A 14,277-nucleotide genomic window follows, 5' to 3' on the forward strand; every position below is an offset into this window, starting at 1 on the left:
ACTTCACCCTGTCTCTAACAAAAGCCAGCCCAGTAAGATGCCTTGAGACCTGGAAGTAAATTACTTTAGCCTGAAAGCTGGCTGACCTTCAAAACTTAAGGTTTCATGTAAAAATTATTACAATTCAATATGGATTTTTCAATTATTATTATTATTATTGTCAGTTTCGACAATTCTCAGGATAAGAAGTCCCTTCATCAATAAAAATGTCAATCCTCCATTGCCTTAGGAACTCCTAGGACCTTGAGGTACATAAAGTTAAATGATTTTTCCCAGGGACACCCAACTAGGAAGTACCCAAAGTGGCTTATACATATATATGTATATGTATATCTACACACACACAAATATATAACCAGATCTTCATGACTCCAAAGCCAACCCTCTATTATGCCAAGCAGCCTCTCAAATATAGTGTTTTGTCATATTAATTATATTGTTTTATATACTAAATTGTGTCATCATCATATAGCAGAAGAATCCTGGTGATGGAGGTCAAAAGATTAGGGTGTTCATGTTTACTCTGAAACTCTCACTCTATACCTTCAAGCAGATTAATAAAATGTCTCTGTAGCCTGCTCTCTCCCTAGTACAACACATGCAATTAGAAGATCTAAGTGAAAAGTCTCAGCTCTACCCTTATAGGTCTCTGACTTTAACTGAGCAAGTCACACATTTGAACTTCTGTTTTATCACCAGTTTAAAAAAAAAAAACATTTGCATGTCCTTCTCTATTAATTGCTGGGAGGATGACATTGTAGAATCTAAAAAGCACTTTATAAATGTGAGCTATTTTCTCTTCTGTTAAAATAAGAACAATAATGACTTCTGGGCTTATATAAATACAAAATATAATCACAGTGCCAGTGCTGTGTAGTAGAAAAAGAATATTGTATCTAAAATCATTAAAGAGCTGGATTTGAATCCCATTTCTGCTACCCACCATCTATATAGCTATTCCTTGCATAAGTAATTTTCCTTCTTTGGGCTTCTTTTTCCTTCTTTGCAAAATGAAGGAATTGGGCTAAATGATCTCCAAGGTCCCTTCCAGCTCCAAAGCCTCTGAACCTATCATCATCATCACCACCATCATCATCTTCATCATAGAAGAGCATTTATTAAGCGTCTGCTCTATGCCAAGCACTGAGCTAGGGCCCTATGTGTACAAAGGCAAAAATTTAACAGTCCCTGCCCTCAAGCAGTTGATATTTTACTAGGTATGTATATACTTCATATAATTATGGTGATCTAAAAAGGAAAAGAATTTTAGCCCCTGAACAAGGATAAAGGAAATGGTTGAAGCATGGTGATGCAGAATCCAGCTATCACAGCCAGAGGACCAAATGTATAGGCCTAGGTCAATTTGCTGCAAGATATTGGGCAAACAGCCTTTCTCTTTGCCTCACATATAAAATGGGAATGTTGGTATAGTTGGAAAAGCACTAGTTTTGGAACCCTAGGATACAAATTTGAATACTGGCTTTGCTATTTATTATCTGGGTCATTCTGGGTAATTTGCTTCACCTTTCTGGGCACACATCAATTTTTTCATCTAGAAAATAATAGAGTTGGCCTAAACTCTCAGGTCTTTTCTAGCTCTAAAAAGCCTTTGACTCTCTGACCTAACATGAAGTACACAGAGAGAATTAAGTAAGATAATATATGTGATAAAAATCACTTTGGGAAAGTATAAAAGATGATATGAACATTATATAATTACACTTATCAATTATCATTGAAAAATATCTAAGATGCCATGTACCAAGAACTTAGTAGAAATGCACCCACAATTCATTTGTGTCTCTTTTCCTCTTTTCAGTCATTCCCAGCATTGCTACAGTGGTCATAATTGTCTGTGTCGGGATGCTGGTATTTGTTGTAGCCATGGGTGTGTACCGAATCCGAGCGGCACACCAGCACTGCATACAAGAGAATGAATCAACCAAAGAGAGTGAAATGGATTGGGATGACTCTGCACTTACTATCACTGTCAATCCCATGGAGGTAAACCATCCCCCTTAACTGGAAAGTCCCTCATGGAATCTCCTTCTCAGTCTTTTAAAACCCTATCCAAGGGCCAAATTAAGCCCTGACTTCCCTGAATTTTTCTGACATGTCTCATCTGAACTTGACTTTAGCATCCAATTAGCTACAAAGCAGCTTGTACATTGGCTTTACCACATGGATCATTTACATTAGTCTTGTTGCCAAGTGAAATTATATAATTCTTGAGTGCTAGAGCCTTATTTTCTTCTTTTGTATTCAGAGCTACAAATGTAGTGGGCACTTAGGAAATGTTTGCTGAGTGGTGTGAATGAATAATCCCTTTTGCTCCCAAGACTTGGGAACTATCAAGGATGGAGTATTTTCTGACTGTTGATTTGATGCATCACCTATGATATAAGGAGCCCTCTAAGGATTGGTGCTATTGGGGCTGGTTCTGTCACTACCCATATGGTCTTAAGCGACACACTTAACTTTTCTGGTCCTGAGTTTCCTCATCTGTAAAATTAGTCAGTTGGTCTAAATGAAATCCAGAATTCCTTTAAATCTCTCCCTCTCAATCTATAATCTTCTGGTTCTTTGATCTGCAGCAGTGACTACGTTCTTTTGACAGCAAGCACTACATTTCTAAGTTTAGTAAGCATTCAGTGCCTATCTACACATGCCCTACACCAAGTCTCCATCTTCATTTTAAACCCCTGCAGTCACACATTATCAATTCCTATGCCTTTCTTGATTTGTGAAAACAAATATACCCAAAGGAGACAAATGTTATCTATATAAAAACAGAAGCTAGAACCCAAGCAAGTATACATCACATTAACTATAGTTAAACTAGTTGCTGTACCTTCTCGTAAAAGAAACTACTAGCTAGTGTTAGCATCTTCTACTTTCTCTTTAAAGATTACCAAGAACCCTAAGCAATTCAGCCCAAACAGAACCCCTTTCAGATACTTCAGGCAATATAAACAGGTCTCTACTCAGGGCAGGAAAGCTTAGGGTAGATGGAAAGTTAGGAAATCAGCAAAAGGATGGGGAAAAGGAAGAATTCGGGGAGAATAGAGAAAAGGACTTATTGGGGTCTGCCCCCTATATGTAACTAACATATACAATATACAATACAAATACACAAGCTAGCCATCAGTGTGAACACATATAACATGTTCTGTGACTATAAACTAACACAGAAGCTGTAGAAAACATGGCTCCTCCAACTCCATTCCTACCTTCCCACCCTCAAGGAACTTAATCTGGTGAGGAAGGAGAAGGGGAAAGGAGAGGGAGAAGAAGGCTAAAACAGTTGAAACATTTATAAAATACAGGTCCCTTATAGAAACAGGGGCCAGATTACAGTATGTGGTAGAATTAAGTGCTATAGAATTCAGAAGTCTTGGGTTGGAATAATGAGGGAAGGTTTCTTGAAGAAAATGATTTTTGAGCTGAACCTTGGAGGATGAGCAGGATTTTGAAAATAGAGAGGATATTCCATGTGGAAGGAACACATGAATTAAGAGGAACACATTCTGGAGCAAGCACCACTTTGAAACTTGCAAAAGCCAGAGACAAAGCCAGCCAACTAGTTGGGGACCTGAAATGGGAATGAATTAGAGGTTTGGAAACAGAAGAATGTGAAGCAATGATTAAAATGGGGAGGAAAGGCCTAGAAATGAGGGTATAACAATTAAGACTGAACTTTTGTCATTCTCATTCCCTAAGGACATGAAATATGAAGGACTATGCATGTACCCATCCAAAATTAATATTTCTGTATAACATGACACATTATCAAATGATGTCATGACTCCCCAGTGACTTAAGTATTCCTGTCTGAAAAGAGGACAAAAAAATTATGAACTTCCTGTCTCAACTTTTCTGAGGGGTAAATAATGATAGGCACCATGGTGTAGAGATGGGAGGACAAACCTTGCAGTCCAGAAAGCTTAGGTTCAAATCCTACCTCATTTATAGCACAGCTATCGCACAACTTTCCATTGACTCAGGCAAACTCATTAAGACCATCAGTTATAAAACTGATCATCTGAACCAGTGGAAATAATTTCCATAATCTTCTGTTCCCTATAAAGATGAAGTAATGAGTCTGGGCCAAAAAAGAACAAAGACATTCTTTGTGACCCTAATATTCTGCAATTCCTTTATAGAAGAATGTGTAACTCTTTGCAGATATTAAATGCTTGAAATATTCCAAAATAATAGCAGGCAGCCCTTTGCAGCAATTAAAGCTTTATTAATGGTATTCTTGTTAGAATGACTCATTAAATGTTTGTGATGACCTCTGTAGGATTGACATCAAATTCTTTCTCCTGATATTTCAAGGACACCCCTTCATCACCATCCCATTGACTGGAATCCATCCCGGAAAGCCATTGAATTCCCCTGCTGATTTTCATAGAATGTGGCCTCTCCATTGCCCTTTCACCAGTTACCAACCATTTAGCATTAATGATGAACATTTCTCAAGGCAGGAGTTTTTAGCATTAGGAGCCAAGGATTCCAGTAGACTCATTTACATAAGCACCATCCTGGGTGTTGGGGTGGGAGATCCTTTAATAAAGGCAAAAAAAAAAGTTTGGCTCTTAAATTGGTAGTGGTTGCCTGTTATTGAGCACTCTGTGGATTCAGGGTCCTAAGGAAGGGTTTCTCAATGTGCTTTCTCCCCCACTGACATCTAGAAATATGAAGAACCAGGCCATGTGGAAGAGGAGAGTGAAGAAGAGGAGGAAGAAGAAGAGGAAGTAGAAGAAGAAGAAAGCTCCAGCGATGACTCAGATGACAGTGAGGAAGAGGAGGAAGAGATTGGCAAGGGCAGAGGTGGGCAGAATGGCCCCAGGCAAGCCCAGCTGGAATGGGATGATTCAACACTCCCTTACTAGACTAGCCCATGGTCCCAGGTGTATCCCTTTTGTAAACACCAATACAATGTATTCCTGAGTCCAGTTACACAGAGACTATGAATTTGATGACAGGATTAAGATAACCTTGCTCAGCACAGCTTCATGTAATGACTTGACCCTTTGCTCCTGAGGGCTGAGAGGGCCCAGGAAAGCACAGATGACCCAGACAAGTCCCACAGTGTCAGTGAGAGCTCTAGACTTAGCTTGCCCATCTCTTCTCCCCAAATGCCTCTTTCCATTTCCTATGGGCAAACCAAATTCCTGTCATTCAATCCATAGGGTTTTGCCTTTGCTATTTTTCCATATAGGAAGGTTCTCTGCTTTTCCTCTAATTCTTTATTTCTGCCAGGCCAAATACTTCCTCTGCCCTTGGGTTTCACTTCACTGTGTGTCTGACTTAAAGATTCTACTTTAATCACAGTCCGCCATTGTGACTGGGTGAGTGGCAGTGGGTAAATTATGCTCATGATTGCCTCTTCTTACCTCATTGAAAGGTCAATGTTTTATGCAGAAGGGCTGGTTGAACTCCAGAACCCAAGTTTATATTGTTCAAAGTTTTAAGAAGATAAGATACACTTATTATAAAAGGATTTGGGGGGAGGGAGGGAGGAAGAAGGGAGAAGAAATCACCTACCATCTTCTCTCCGGGGCCTACGTTCGCTTCTATGGAATATCAGTAACAAAGAATTGTCCCTTATTGTTGGCCATGAGTAGTAGAACTGACCTCCAGCCATAGACAAGAGACCCTACAATGAGCATTCTCAGATCTGTACAGTTGTATTGCTACAGAATCTGACTGCATAATGCTACCCCAGCTGGGAACCATGGGTGTTAGGACCACTGTTTCTGCAGACTAAAATTTAAGGCAGGTGGGAATGAAAACAATATCCAGGCAAGGGAAAATGTTTCATTTTGCCTGCTATAGGACTAACACTTCAGCAGCTAGGATTTATAGAAAGGATGGGGGTGAGGGAGGGAGTCAATAAAATATGATTGCCCGTTGGTTAGGCCATTATCTTTTCAGCCAAATGGTGGCACAGACTTTTGAAAAACACATCATCTAGTAAGCATACTCTCCTTTGTATCACAGTCCCCAAGTCCCCTTATCTCCTCTTTCTTGTTGTCTTTTCTTTTGATGAATGGGCTTCTCAAAGAATATTAGGACGTGGGTTGAAATGCCTGGAATTTAAAAATGGAAGCTTAAAAATGTAACAGCTAGAAACTAGAATCATATTGGTGATAATAGCATCCATTTATTCCTACCCACCACCAAAAGAAAGTTCAAAACATTAGGAAGAGAGCAAACACATCAGTACAACCTGCTAAGTCTGGGGTCTTTTTTCCTCCCTTTCTTTTTTTAATGTAAGGAAATCTTTTTGATCTCCAGCATATCACAGACACCTAGTGAGGCAACTGTTGCTATGGTGACTAGTCTAGAATCTTTTGTGGCCAACAGAATAACAAGTGTAGACATGGAAACGCTGGTTGACAACCTAGAAGACTCCCCAAGAACTGAAGTTTGGGTTCATTCCAGCTGCTTAGTTTCTACTTCTCCTCCTGTCCTCCCCCAATATGTTTTTAATCTTAGGTGAAGTTTCCCACCATCCTCTATAAAAAGACATCTCCTGATGAAATCTTTATGGGAGAAAAAAAATGATAAATTAGCCTTTCAGGTTTGGATTTAAAGACTAACCAAGGATCTTCCCTGGCTATAGTGGCTATATCCCTCCTGAATGAGAAGACAATCAAATTTAGAATTTAAAAATCTTTAAAGGTCTTCTAGGGTATCCACCAATGCCAAGATCCCTGACAAGAGATCTCTATGACCTCACAAAAATTTGGGTTGATCAGGCTAAATCTGCCACCACCATATTTTTATGGCACTTAAGGTTTTGTAAAGCACTTTTCGTGTCTTTTAACCAGCAGATATTTTCACATTCCTACTATTTAACAATTTGAGAAATTAGATTAAACTTGGAAACTGGTGACTTGACTAGAGTCACCCAGAAAACCAGGCCTAAAATCCACATCTTCTAGCTTTTAATATTAAAAGTATGCTGTCTGTCTAGATGTGGCCAGGTACTGTTAACAGCTCCTAGATCAACTGAGATAATATCTGTAAAGTGCTTTAGAATAATACCTGGCCCATAGTAGGTACTTAATAAATTATTGTCCTTTTCCCTTCCCCTTCTTAGAGAAAATCCTGTGGAAGAACAGATAGATTGGGTTTTGATCTCCATTAACTGGAAACGAACCCTTCTATTAAAAAGCAGAGTAACTATATGCTTAGATCTGCCCTAGCAGGAGGTACATCTCCATTACTGGTTGATGGGGGGATGGGGAATCTGCAAGAGTCATTCTGCCCTTACCAACCAATTACTTGGAGACAAATGGATTCAGATACAACTGAATTCAGTGGTTTCCAGCAAGTAAAATGAATAAATAATAACTTTTAAAAAACCCTTTCTAAATTAGAATTTGATTGAAAACATGTTCAAATTTATTTTTACAATGACTTTTTTTTCTTTCCATTGCTCAGTGATTTCTTGTTTGCAGAGAACATGTTCTTTGGTGCCCTTCAGTTATCTCCAATGGCTCTATTATTTATTCATGGTTGAATGAGTATGTATGAGCATTTTGAAATATTTATATTTCTGTTATTGGGGGAAAATTAGGTCATGGTGGCACATTACAGGACTAGCAAAGATGGATCATTTTATATGGTATTTGGCAAATAGATCCCATTTGTAAAGGAATAGCAATGGTAACAAGTCAGAAAGTGCTCTCCAAGTTTTTGTTGTTGTTGTTTATAATTATACTATCTGGACTAGCTTCAAAAAGAAGAAACTAGAACTGTGCTAAGTCAGTAAGCATTTGTCATTTTCACAACACTGTACTATTGGCAGTACAAGGGAGGGGCAAAAGGAGCAAAAAAGCAGGGATCCAAAATGAATTGAACCCCTAGATCCTGCCCTTAAGTAAATTTGTTGTCTGATTGGGGGCTTATAATCTACATACTTTCTATCAAGCACAATGGAGAAAAGTAAAATCATTTGGATGCTTCTAAACAGCCATATGGCAATCATATAAGATTAAGTCTCTAGACAAATGGAAAATGTTCTTCCTTCTTCTGAACATTTGCAAATGTGTAGACACAGCTTCATACTTCCACTTTGGCTCTTTGTCATCCAATGAACTAGTTTGTTGAGTGGCCAAATTCTATAGCTAAAAAGTTCCCAAATCAGGAGAACATGAGGCTACTGTGGATATTTCCAATACCTAATCAATGCAATCAGTCTGCCATTCTAACTGCTCCAAAAGCCTAGAACCACTGCCTATTGGTAGATTCAATCAAATTCTTTGTAGATTCGGCTTGATCAGTAACGTTCATCCAAATTCCTCAAAAGAATCATTTCCCTGATCTCAGTAGTCTGTTGATTTTAGACGTCTGCCCTTTTAGATTGTTCTATTATTTTTCCAACGATAGCTTGACTTCCTAACTCAGCTATAGGTTTGGATATACACACGTATATCTGCAGATGTATGTACATATATACATATTCATAAATATACATGCATATACATGGATGACAAAAGTTTCATGACGTGAATGTGGGCCCTCCAGTAATGTCATGGATACATTCTAAATAGGCAGTTTTCCTTTCATGAACTAACATCCACCTCGTTGAAATTCTACTGGAGAAAATCCCAGTTCTAAAATCCAATAACTTCCACTATTTATGTCAAATACATACCGGCATAATTTGTTAAAAAAAAGGAAAAAAAGTGGGTTTGTGGAACTCTGCCCCACTCATTATATTCATATGGCCCAGACTTATTCAAGGCCATGGGTGTATAGCCAAAAACAGTAGAATGAAAAATGCCATCTGGCGTTTCCAGGTGTTTTAGTCCACTAATCAGATTGACTGGTCAGTCATTAAGACGGTCAAAATAGTGTTTAACTGAAAAGCCATTAATTTGGGAGTTTTATGTAGATATATAGTCCCTAAGAATAAAAGATCAGAGAATGCCAGACATGAAAGGAGCCTTAATGGTCACGTAGTCCAACTCCCTTATTTGACAGCTGAGGAAACCAAGGACCAGAGAATAGGATCTTGCCCACAGTCACACAACTAGATGAAGAGCTGAGGTTCAAACGTGGGTCAGAAGAGTGATGCTCATGACAGTGTGTTCAAAGACACAAAACTCCCATCTTGCCAGAATAAAGCAAGTCGCACGGTGCACAATCCCACTCGTTGCAGTAAGATAGACCCATTTTTTTCATCCTTCAACACAGCCAAAGGAATGATACACTTTCAACTTGATTGAGACCAAGTTCGAGAATGAATTCGCATTGAATCCAATCAAAAACAGGATAGACATTCCACAGTGAGAGGACAAAAACTTGCATTCAGGGAACCAAATGATCAGTAAGAAGTCATTCCAGTGAGCTACAGCATTAACTACCCAAGCCCAGTTAGCTCCCCAGACGCTGCTGAGCCCTTTAACGATTTCCATGTAGGAGTGTTCATTAGCACAGACGTATTTTCATTTCAGCCCTGCTCATGATATAGCTCTAAAAATGATTCTAAAGACTTGTGACTGTTTAAATCAATATCAACATAATCAGTGGAAAGTGCTACCCAGTGGACTTTAAAATTAGCAACCTCCTTGGCTCAGGAAGAGAGTCAGTATTAGTAACAGTAAAGGGGGGGAAAAAACACTTGTTTCAAATATACATTTATTTAAATTAGCCAAACAGGTGGAAATGATGAAGGGAATCTTCTTATTTAAGAGAATCAACAAGCAGAAAACAAATAATTTTGGGGTGAGAGGAATGTCACTGCCTTTTGGGTGAATTTCCAAATTTTCTGATAAATACCCTGGCTGGCTAAGAACTCTGTGGTACTTTGCTCCCTCCTACTGCTATGCTACTAGACATTTATCTAAGGTGACAGAATAAAGCTTCTGGCCCAATTTAATTTTCATGTCGCCATTTTCCAGTAGTTAGCTGGAGGCAAAGGATGCGAGTCATGTAACTTGGGCATTATCCTCTATCACATTTCCCTGTCTTTATTTGTTTTACCTTTATAAATTCCTGGTTAAATATTCTCCATGTTTTATTCGTGCTTCCCTTTTCTAAATTAGATGAAAGGAGGGAGCTACATACAGGCACTTGCTCAGATCCTGGTCTTATTCTTTTCCTGCCAGACAAAGCTAAGATAAGAAGAACCTGGTCAGCTGCAATAGAATTAAAGATATGTATTGAAGGGTTAACAGTCTGCTGCTAGTTAGTGGTCTTGTTTGATCATCAACATTCCATAGCTTTCCCAGAAGCAGGACATTGATGGCCCTGGGCAGGCTAGAGATGTGGCATGGAGCTTTTGGCTTCCTAGTCAGTCTTTTGTCATAAGTCAAAGATGCAATTAGCACTTCCAGGCCTCTTAGCCAACATTTCAGTAAAGAATGCTTGGTTAAATTTCAATCTAATTGGCTTTTCCAAAGAGAGCCTTGACCTTCTTCATGGTCCCCTAAACTCCAGGTGCACTTTAATAGGATTTTAGCCTGGAATTGCCATCAGAGTACTTCCGGGACTTGCCTCTGATTGGCAGCCACCATGACATTGATATGAGACTCTAGCATGTGTGCCTACAGGGTAATTGAAGTAGGAAAGACCCTCCTGTGATTTTTTAAAATATCCTGTTTTTTCCATGAGGGAATCCCCATGAGAGGACTCCCACCCCCCCATCCCTCCAAGGATGTATTACCCTTTTAACAACTAAAACTGAATGACTTTTGGACCTTTTCTGGATGACATTTTAACTGGAAAAGGGAAAGGAATGGGCCTAATACTATATATACTAAGTGCTTTAAAATATCTCATTTGATCCTCACAACAAGATAAGTATTATCATCCCCACTTTACAGTTGAGGAAACTAAGGCAAATAGAGATTAAGTGACTTTTCTCAGGGTCACAAAGCTAATGAAGTGTCTGAGACCCAATCTGAACTCAGGTCTACCTGAGTCAAGGCCCAGCGTTCAAACCACTGTACCATCTAGCCACCTCCAGAGAAGAGAAGAAAGTAAGAAGGCAAGGGAGAAGGCAGGAGAGACGAAGACCCAGAAATGAAAAGCAGACGTATTGGAAGAACTCATTTCATTTGTTTTTACTTTTTGGAAAAGAGAATGACTGCAAGGAGATTGAGAGATTGACTCTCTGTAAGGGCAAATAAAACTACATATGGATATGTATGGTGTGGGGAGTCGGGGAGGAGGAGGAGGGTACGTGCACAGCAAAGAATAGACACACTATGAAATAATAATGGGAAAGAATGTGCCACTTCCCAACATCTCTCATCAGGTGGAATCTCCCAGGAGCTGGAATTTCTCAGAATGAGTCTATTCTGCTCTAAGAATAGACATCTGATAGTGGAGAAAAAACATACCTAGTAGGAGAAAGTTTGGATTCTCTGGCTGATATGGGGAAATTGGTGGCTGGACAAACCTAGCTGACTCTGATGCAGCAATACATTGGCATCTCTCAGAAGTATACCTGTTCCATCAATGAAAAAGAGCAGGGTTGATCCTGGGCAACATCATGAAAAAGGCAAAATTAGAGTCTCTCCTCCTTCTCTGGCATCCAATCCTGGTCTCTCCATCCCCTATGAAAGGCTTTTGACATCCCATAAGGTCCTGTGTAGCTTGTCTACCTCCTTTCTCTACTCCTGGAGATGTGGTTCTCTGTACCTTTCAGAGTCATAATTGGATAATATAATAGAGCTAGTAATTACAATGTAAAACAAGAGGAGAGACACCACCATTACTTCCTCCACAATCCCACCCTAAGGTCTTTTCTTCTTTTCTAAGAATAATTTTTGCCTTTTTCCTTAATGACCTAAGTTTAAACAGTACTAATGATGGAATTTCAGGTGCCTTAGCAGGTAGATGGTGGAAATATTTGAAGACAAGTAAATCCTGACAGTACTAATCAAAGTATTCCCCAAGTTATATATATTTGCTGATAAATAGGGCCTGCCCAGCAAGAAGATTCTGAACAATAGTTGTACATCCTCTGCGTCCAGCACTAAGCAATGAGTTACGCAATCTTTGCTCCAAGGTTTACTGCTCTTTTAGACTCAGTTTCCCCTATTTAAATTTGAAGGTGTCTTTACTTATAAGACACATCTTCCCTACACCCCCTGGAAAAGCTAAAACGAGACCTTATAACAAGAGATGGTTTTCTGAGACTGCCTTAGCCTTAAGGAAACAGTTCAGCTGTTCGTGCTTCTAAGTTTGTTTATGAGCAACAAGCAGCTAAAGTCAAGCTTTATTAGAAAATAATTAAATTGTAATGCAGCGTCTGAATCATTAGAAAAAATTACTTCAATGCTCATTCCATCCAGCCTTTGTAAATCACTGAGAATAGAGACCTTACAGAAAAGAAAAGAAAATCCTCCAGCAGCTTACTTAAGGAAGTTGTTAATTCAGTGTATTGAGCCTTGCCTGGACAGCCATTTGTAATGGGGATTGTGGTATGCACACAATTTACACAACAAATTAGATGGGGAATAAATGGCTGCTTTTGGAAAGGCACTCACTCATTCCAGTAGTTACAAGTGAGGGAAAACATCAGACACTGCAAGGTCCATTTAGTCTGTTCCAGGCTGGTTTTATATCTAAAATTATATTTCAGGGACCAAGGAGAGCAGCCCTCCCCACTTTCCCCACCTGATACCTAAAATTCCATATTCAGATATTCATTCTTTGACTTAAGTTTCCTCTTTTATTAAATATAAATACTTCCTTCCCAATGGGATAACTATTCAGCTTTATTTGTAATTAGATGTAATATGAATCAGTCATTACATCTTTAAAACATCAAGAGGTGAATAGGGAAAAAAGGGGAAGAGATGATCAATGACTGATCAGGAAGGAGATTGAGAGGGGAAATGAAAAAAAATAGAGGCGATGCAGAAGATACTTTTTCCAACATCATCATTTGTGGCCCTGATGGTGCCAGAGACATAGGCAGTGTCACTGGAATAGTGAGAGAAATGATGCACCAGTGCACCAAGATTTTCCCATGAATCAAAATTCTGTACTTGTTCCAAATGAAAGGAAAGCAACTTTTCTGCCATAACTAATGAGTTTTAAAGACATCATTATCATCTCCTAGAATGTTATTAATATCATCATTATTACACACAAATGCCCCATTCTAGACTAAATAATGAGCTCCAGAATTGTATTTATAGACCTATGTGAAGCAACTTCCTGCTCTTTGATCATCAGGACCTATTTATTGGTTAAATGCTAGCCTAATTAATAAATTGAGATTCTTACCTACCCCCCCAAAAATGTCCCCTTTCTGAACCTGAAGTTGGCACTTGAATTTATCCTGTATAACTGTAAAGAACCTCCTAATGGAACACAGTCTCAAGTCCACTGGGCATTTCTATCAAAAGCATGTATGCATTAACTGATTTTCAGAGAAGCAGAATACAGTAAACTACACCAGTCTCATTAAAATTCTGCTGGACACAACTTCATTTTGAATGACTCAGAAGGCACATTGGGTTCTTACAGTGCCCTGGCCTCTTCATTATAAATATTATTTGTGGAATTATAAAATAAACCTAGCTAATCCAGCTGTTAACCTTCTAAATGTTTGAATTCTATGTAAGTGGGAATTGATTGAGTATAAAGTTCAGGTTTCATATGCAGAAAAGGTAAAGTAGGGTTAATCTTGCTTCATGAAAAGATTCATTTTAGATTCTATGTCAGTATCAAAATACTTTAACATATAGCCAATGATTTTAAAAAAATTTAAACCCTCTCCCCAAGGCCTGCCTGTTTAAGCTATTTTTCATAATGCAGCCATTATCAAAGCACTGTGTTATAAAAATAGTAGGAATCATCTCCATATTGTATAGGTAATACAGAATACCTCAAATGAAAGAAGTCAAAAGGTCAGTTAGATAAACATGAAATCCAGGGCTCTTGACCCCTACTTCTTCCACTAGCCTGTACTTGGTTCTTAATTTTATTCTTAAATCAACAAAATCATTACTCAGATTCCTGAAATCATTTGTCAGATTTTGTGTGGTACAAATTACATACCAAATATGTCCACCATTTTCTTAAAGAATCAACTACATGCCATTTCATAGCTTCTTTTGTCAATAATACTGCGTAGTATCAGTTTGAAAAACATATGAAGTCAGCTTCCTTCCATATAAAGGGAGGTGAAGAAGAGTCCTTTCAGAAAGGCAAAACTCTCACTACCCAATTGAAACTTGGGTTAACTTTGGATCTGTGTTGGGAGGAGGGTAAGGTGAGAACTGGGACCAGAAGACTTGT

The 14,277-nt window shown here is 38.7% G+C and overlaps 1 protein-coding gene and 1 long non-coding RNA gene across 2 annotated transcripts in view; one reads left to right on the plus strand and one right to left on the minus strand.

The window, feature by feature from the left end:
- Positions 1 to 4,962, plus strand: part of CLSTN2 (calsyntenin 2) — a 1,000,106-nt gene extending 995,144 nt beyond the window's left edge. Inside the window, exons 16-17 of the mRNA XM_007493952.3 lie at positions 1,820 to 2,004; positions 4,695 to 4,962. Coding sequence (XP_007494014.2) covers positions 1,820 to 2,004; positions 4,695 to 4,895 — 386 coding nt within the window. The 3' untranslated portion in view covers positions 4,896 to 4,962. The remainder of the gene's footprint in view (positions 1 to 1,819; positions 2,005 to 4,694) is intronic.
- Positions 4,229 to 6,459, minus strand: LOC130453668 (uncharacterized). The gene is made up of 2 exons (XR_008911151.1): positions 5,551 to 6,459; positions 4,229 to 4,566 (listed from the first exon to the last, which is right to left on the minus strand). It is a non-coding gene; the product is annotated as an uncharacterized LOC130453668 (long non-coding RNA).
- Positions 6,460 to 14,277: the final 7,818 nt, after the last annotated feature.

This window comes from Monodelphis domestica, chromosome 4, assembly GCF_027887165.1.
Source record: "Monodelphis domestica isolate mMonDom1 chromosome 4, mMonDom1.pri, whole genome shotgun sequence".
In the NCBI taxonomy this organism is placed as follows: Eukaryota; Metazoa; Chordata; class Mammalia; order Didelphimorphia; family Didelphidae; genus Monodelphis; species Monodelphis domestica.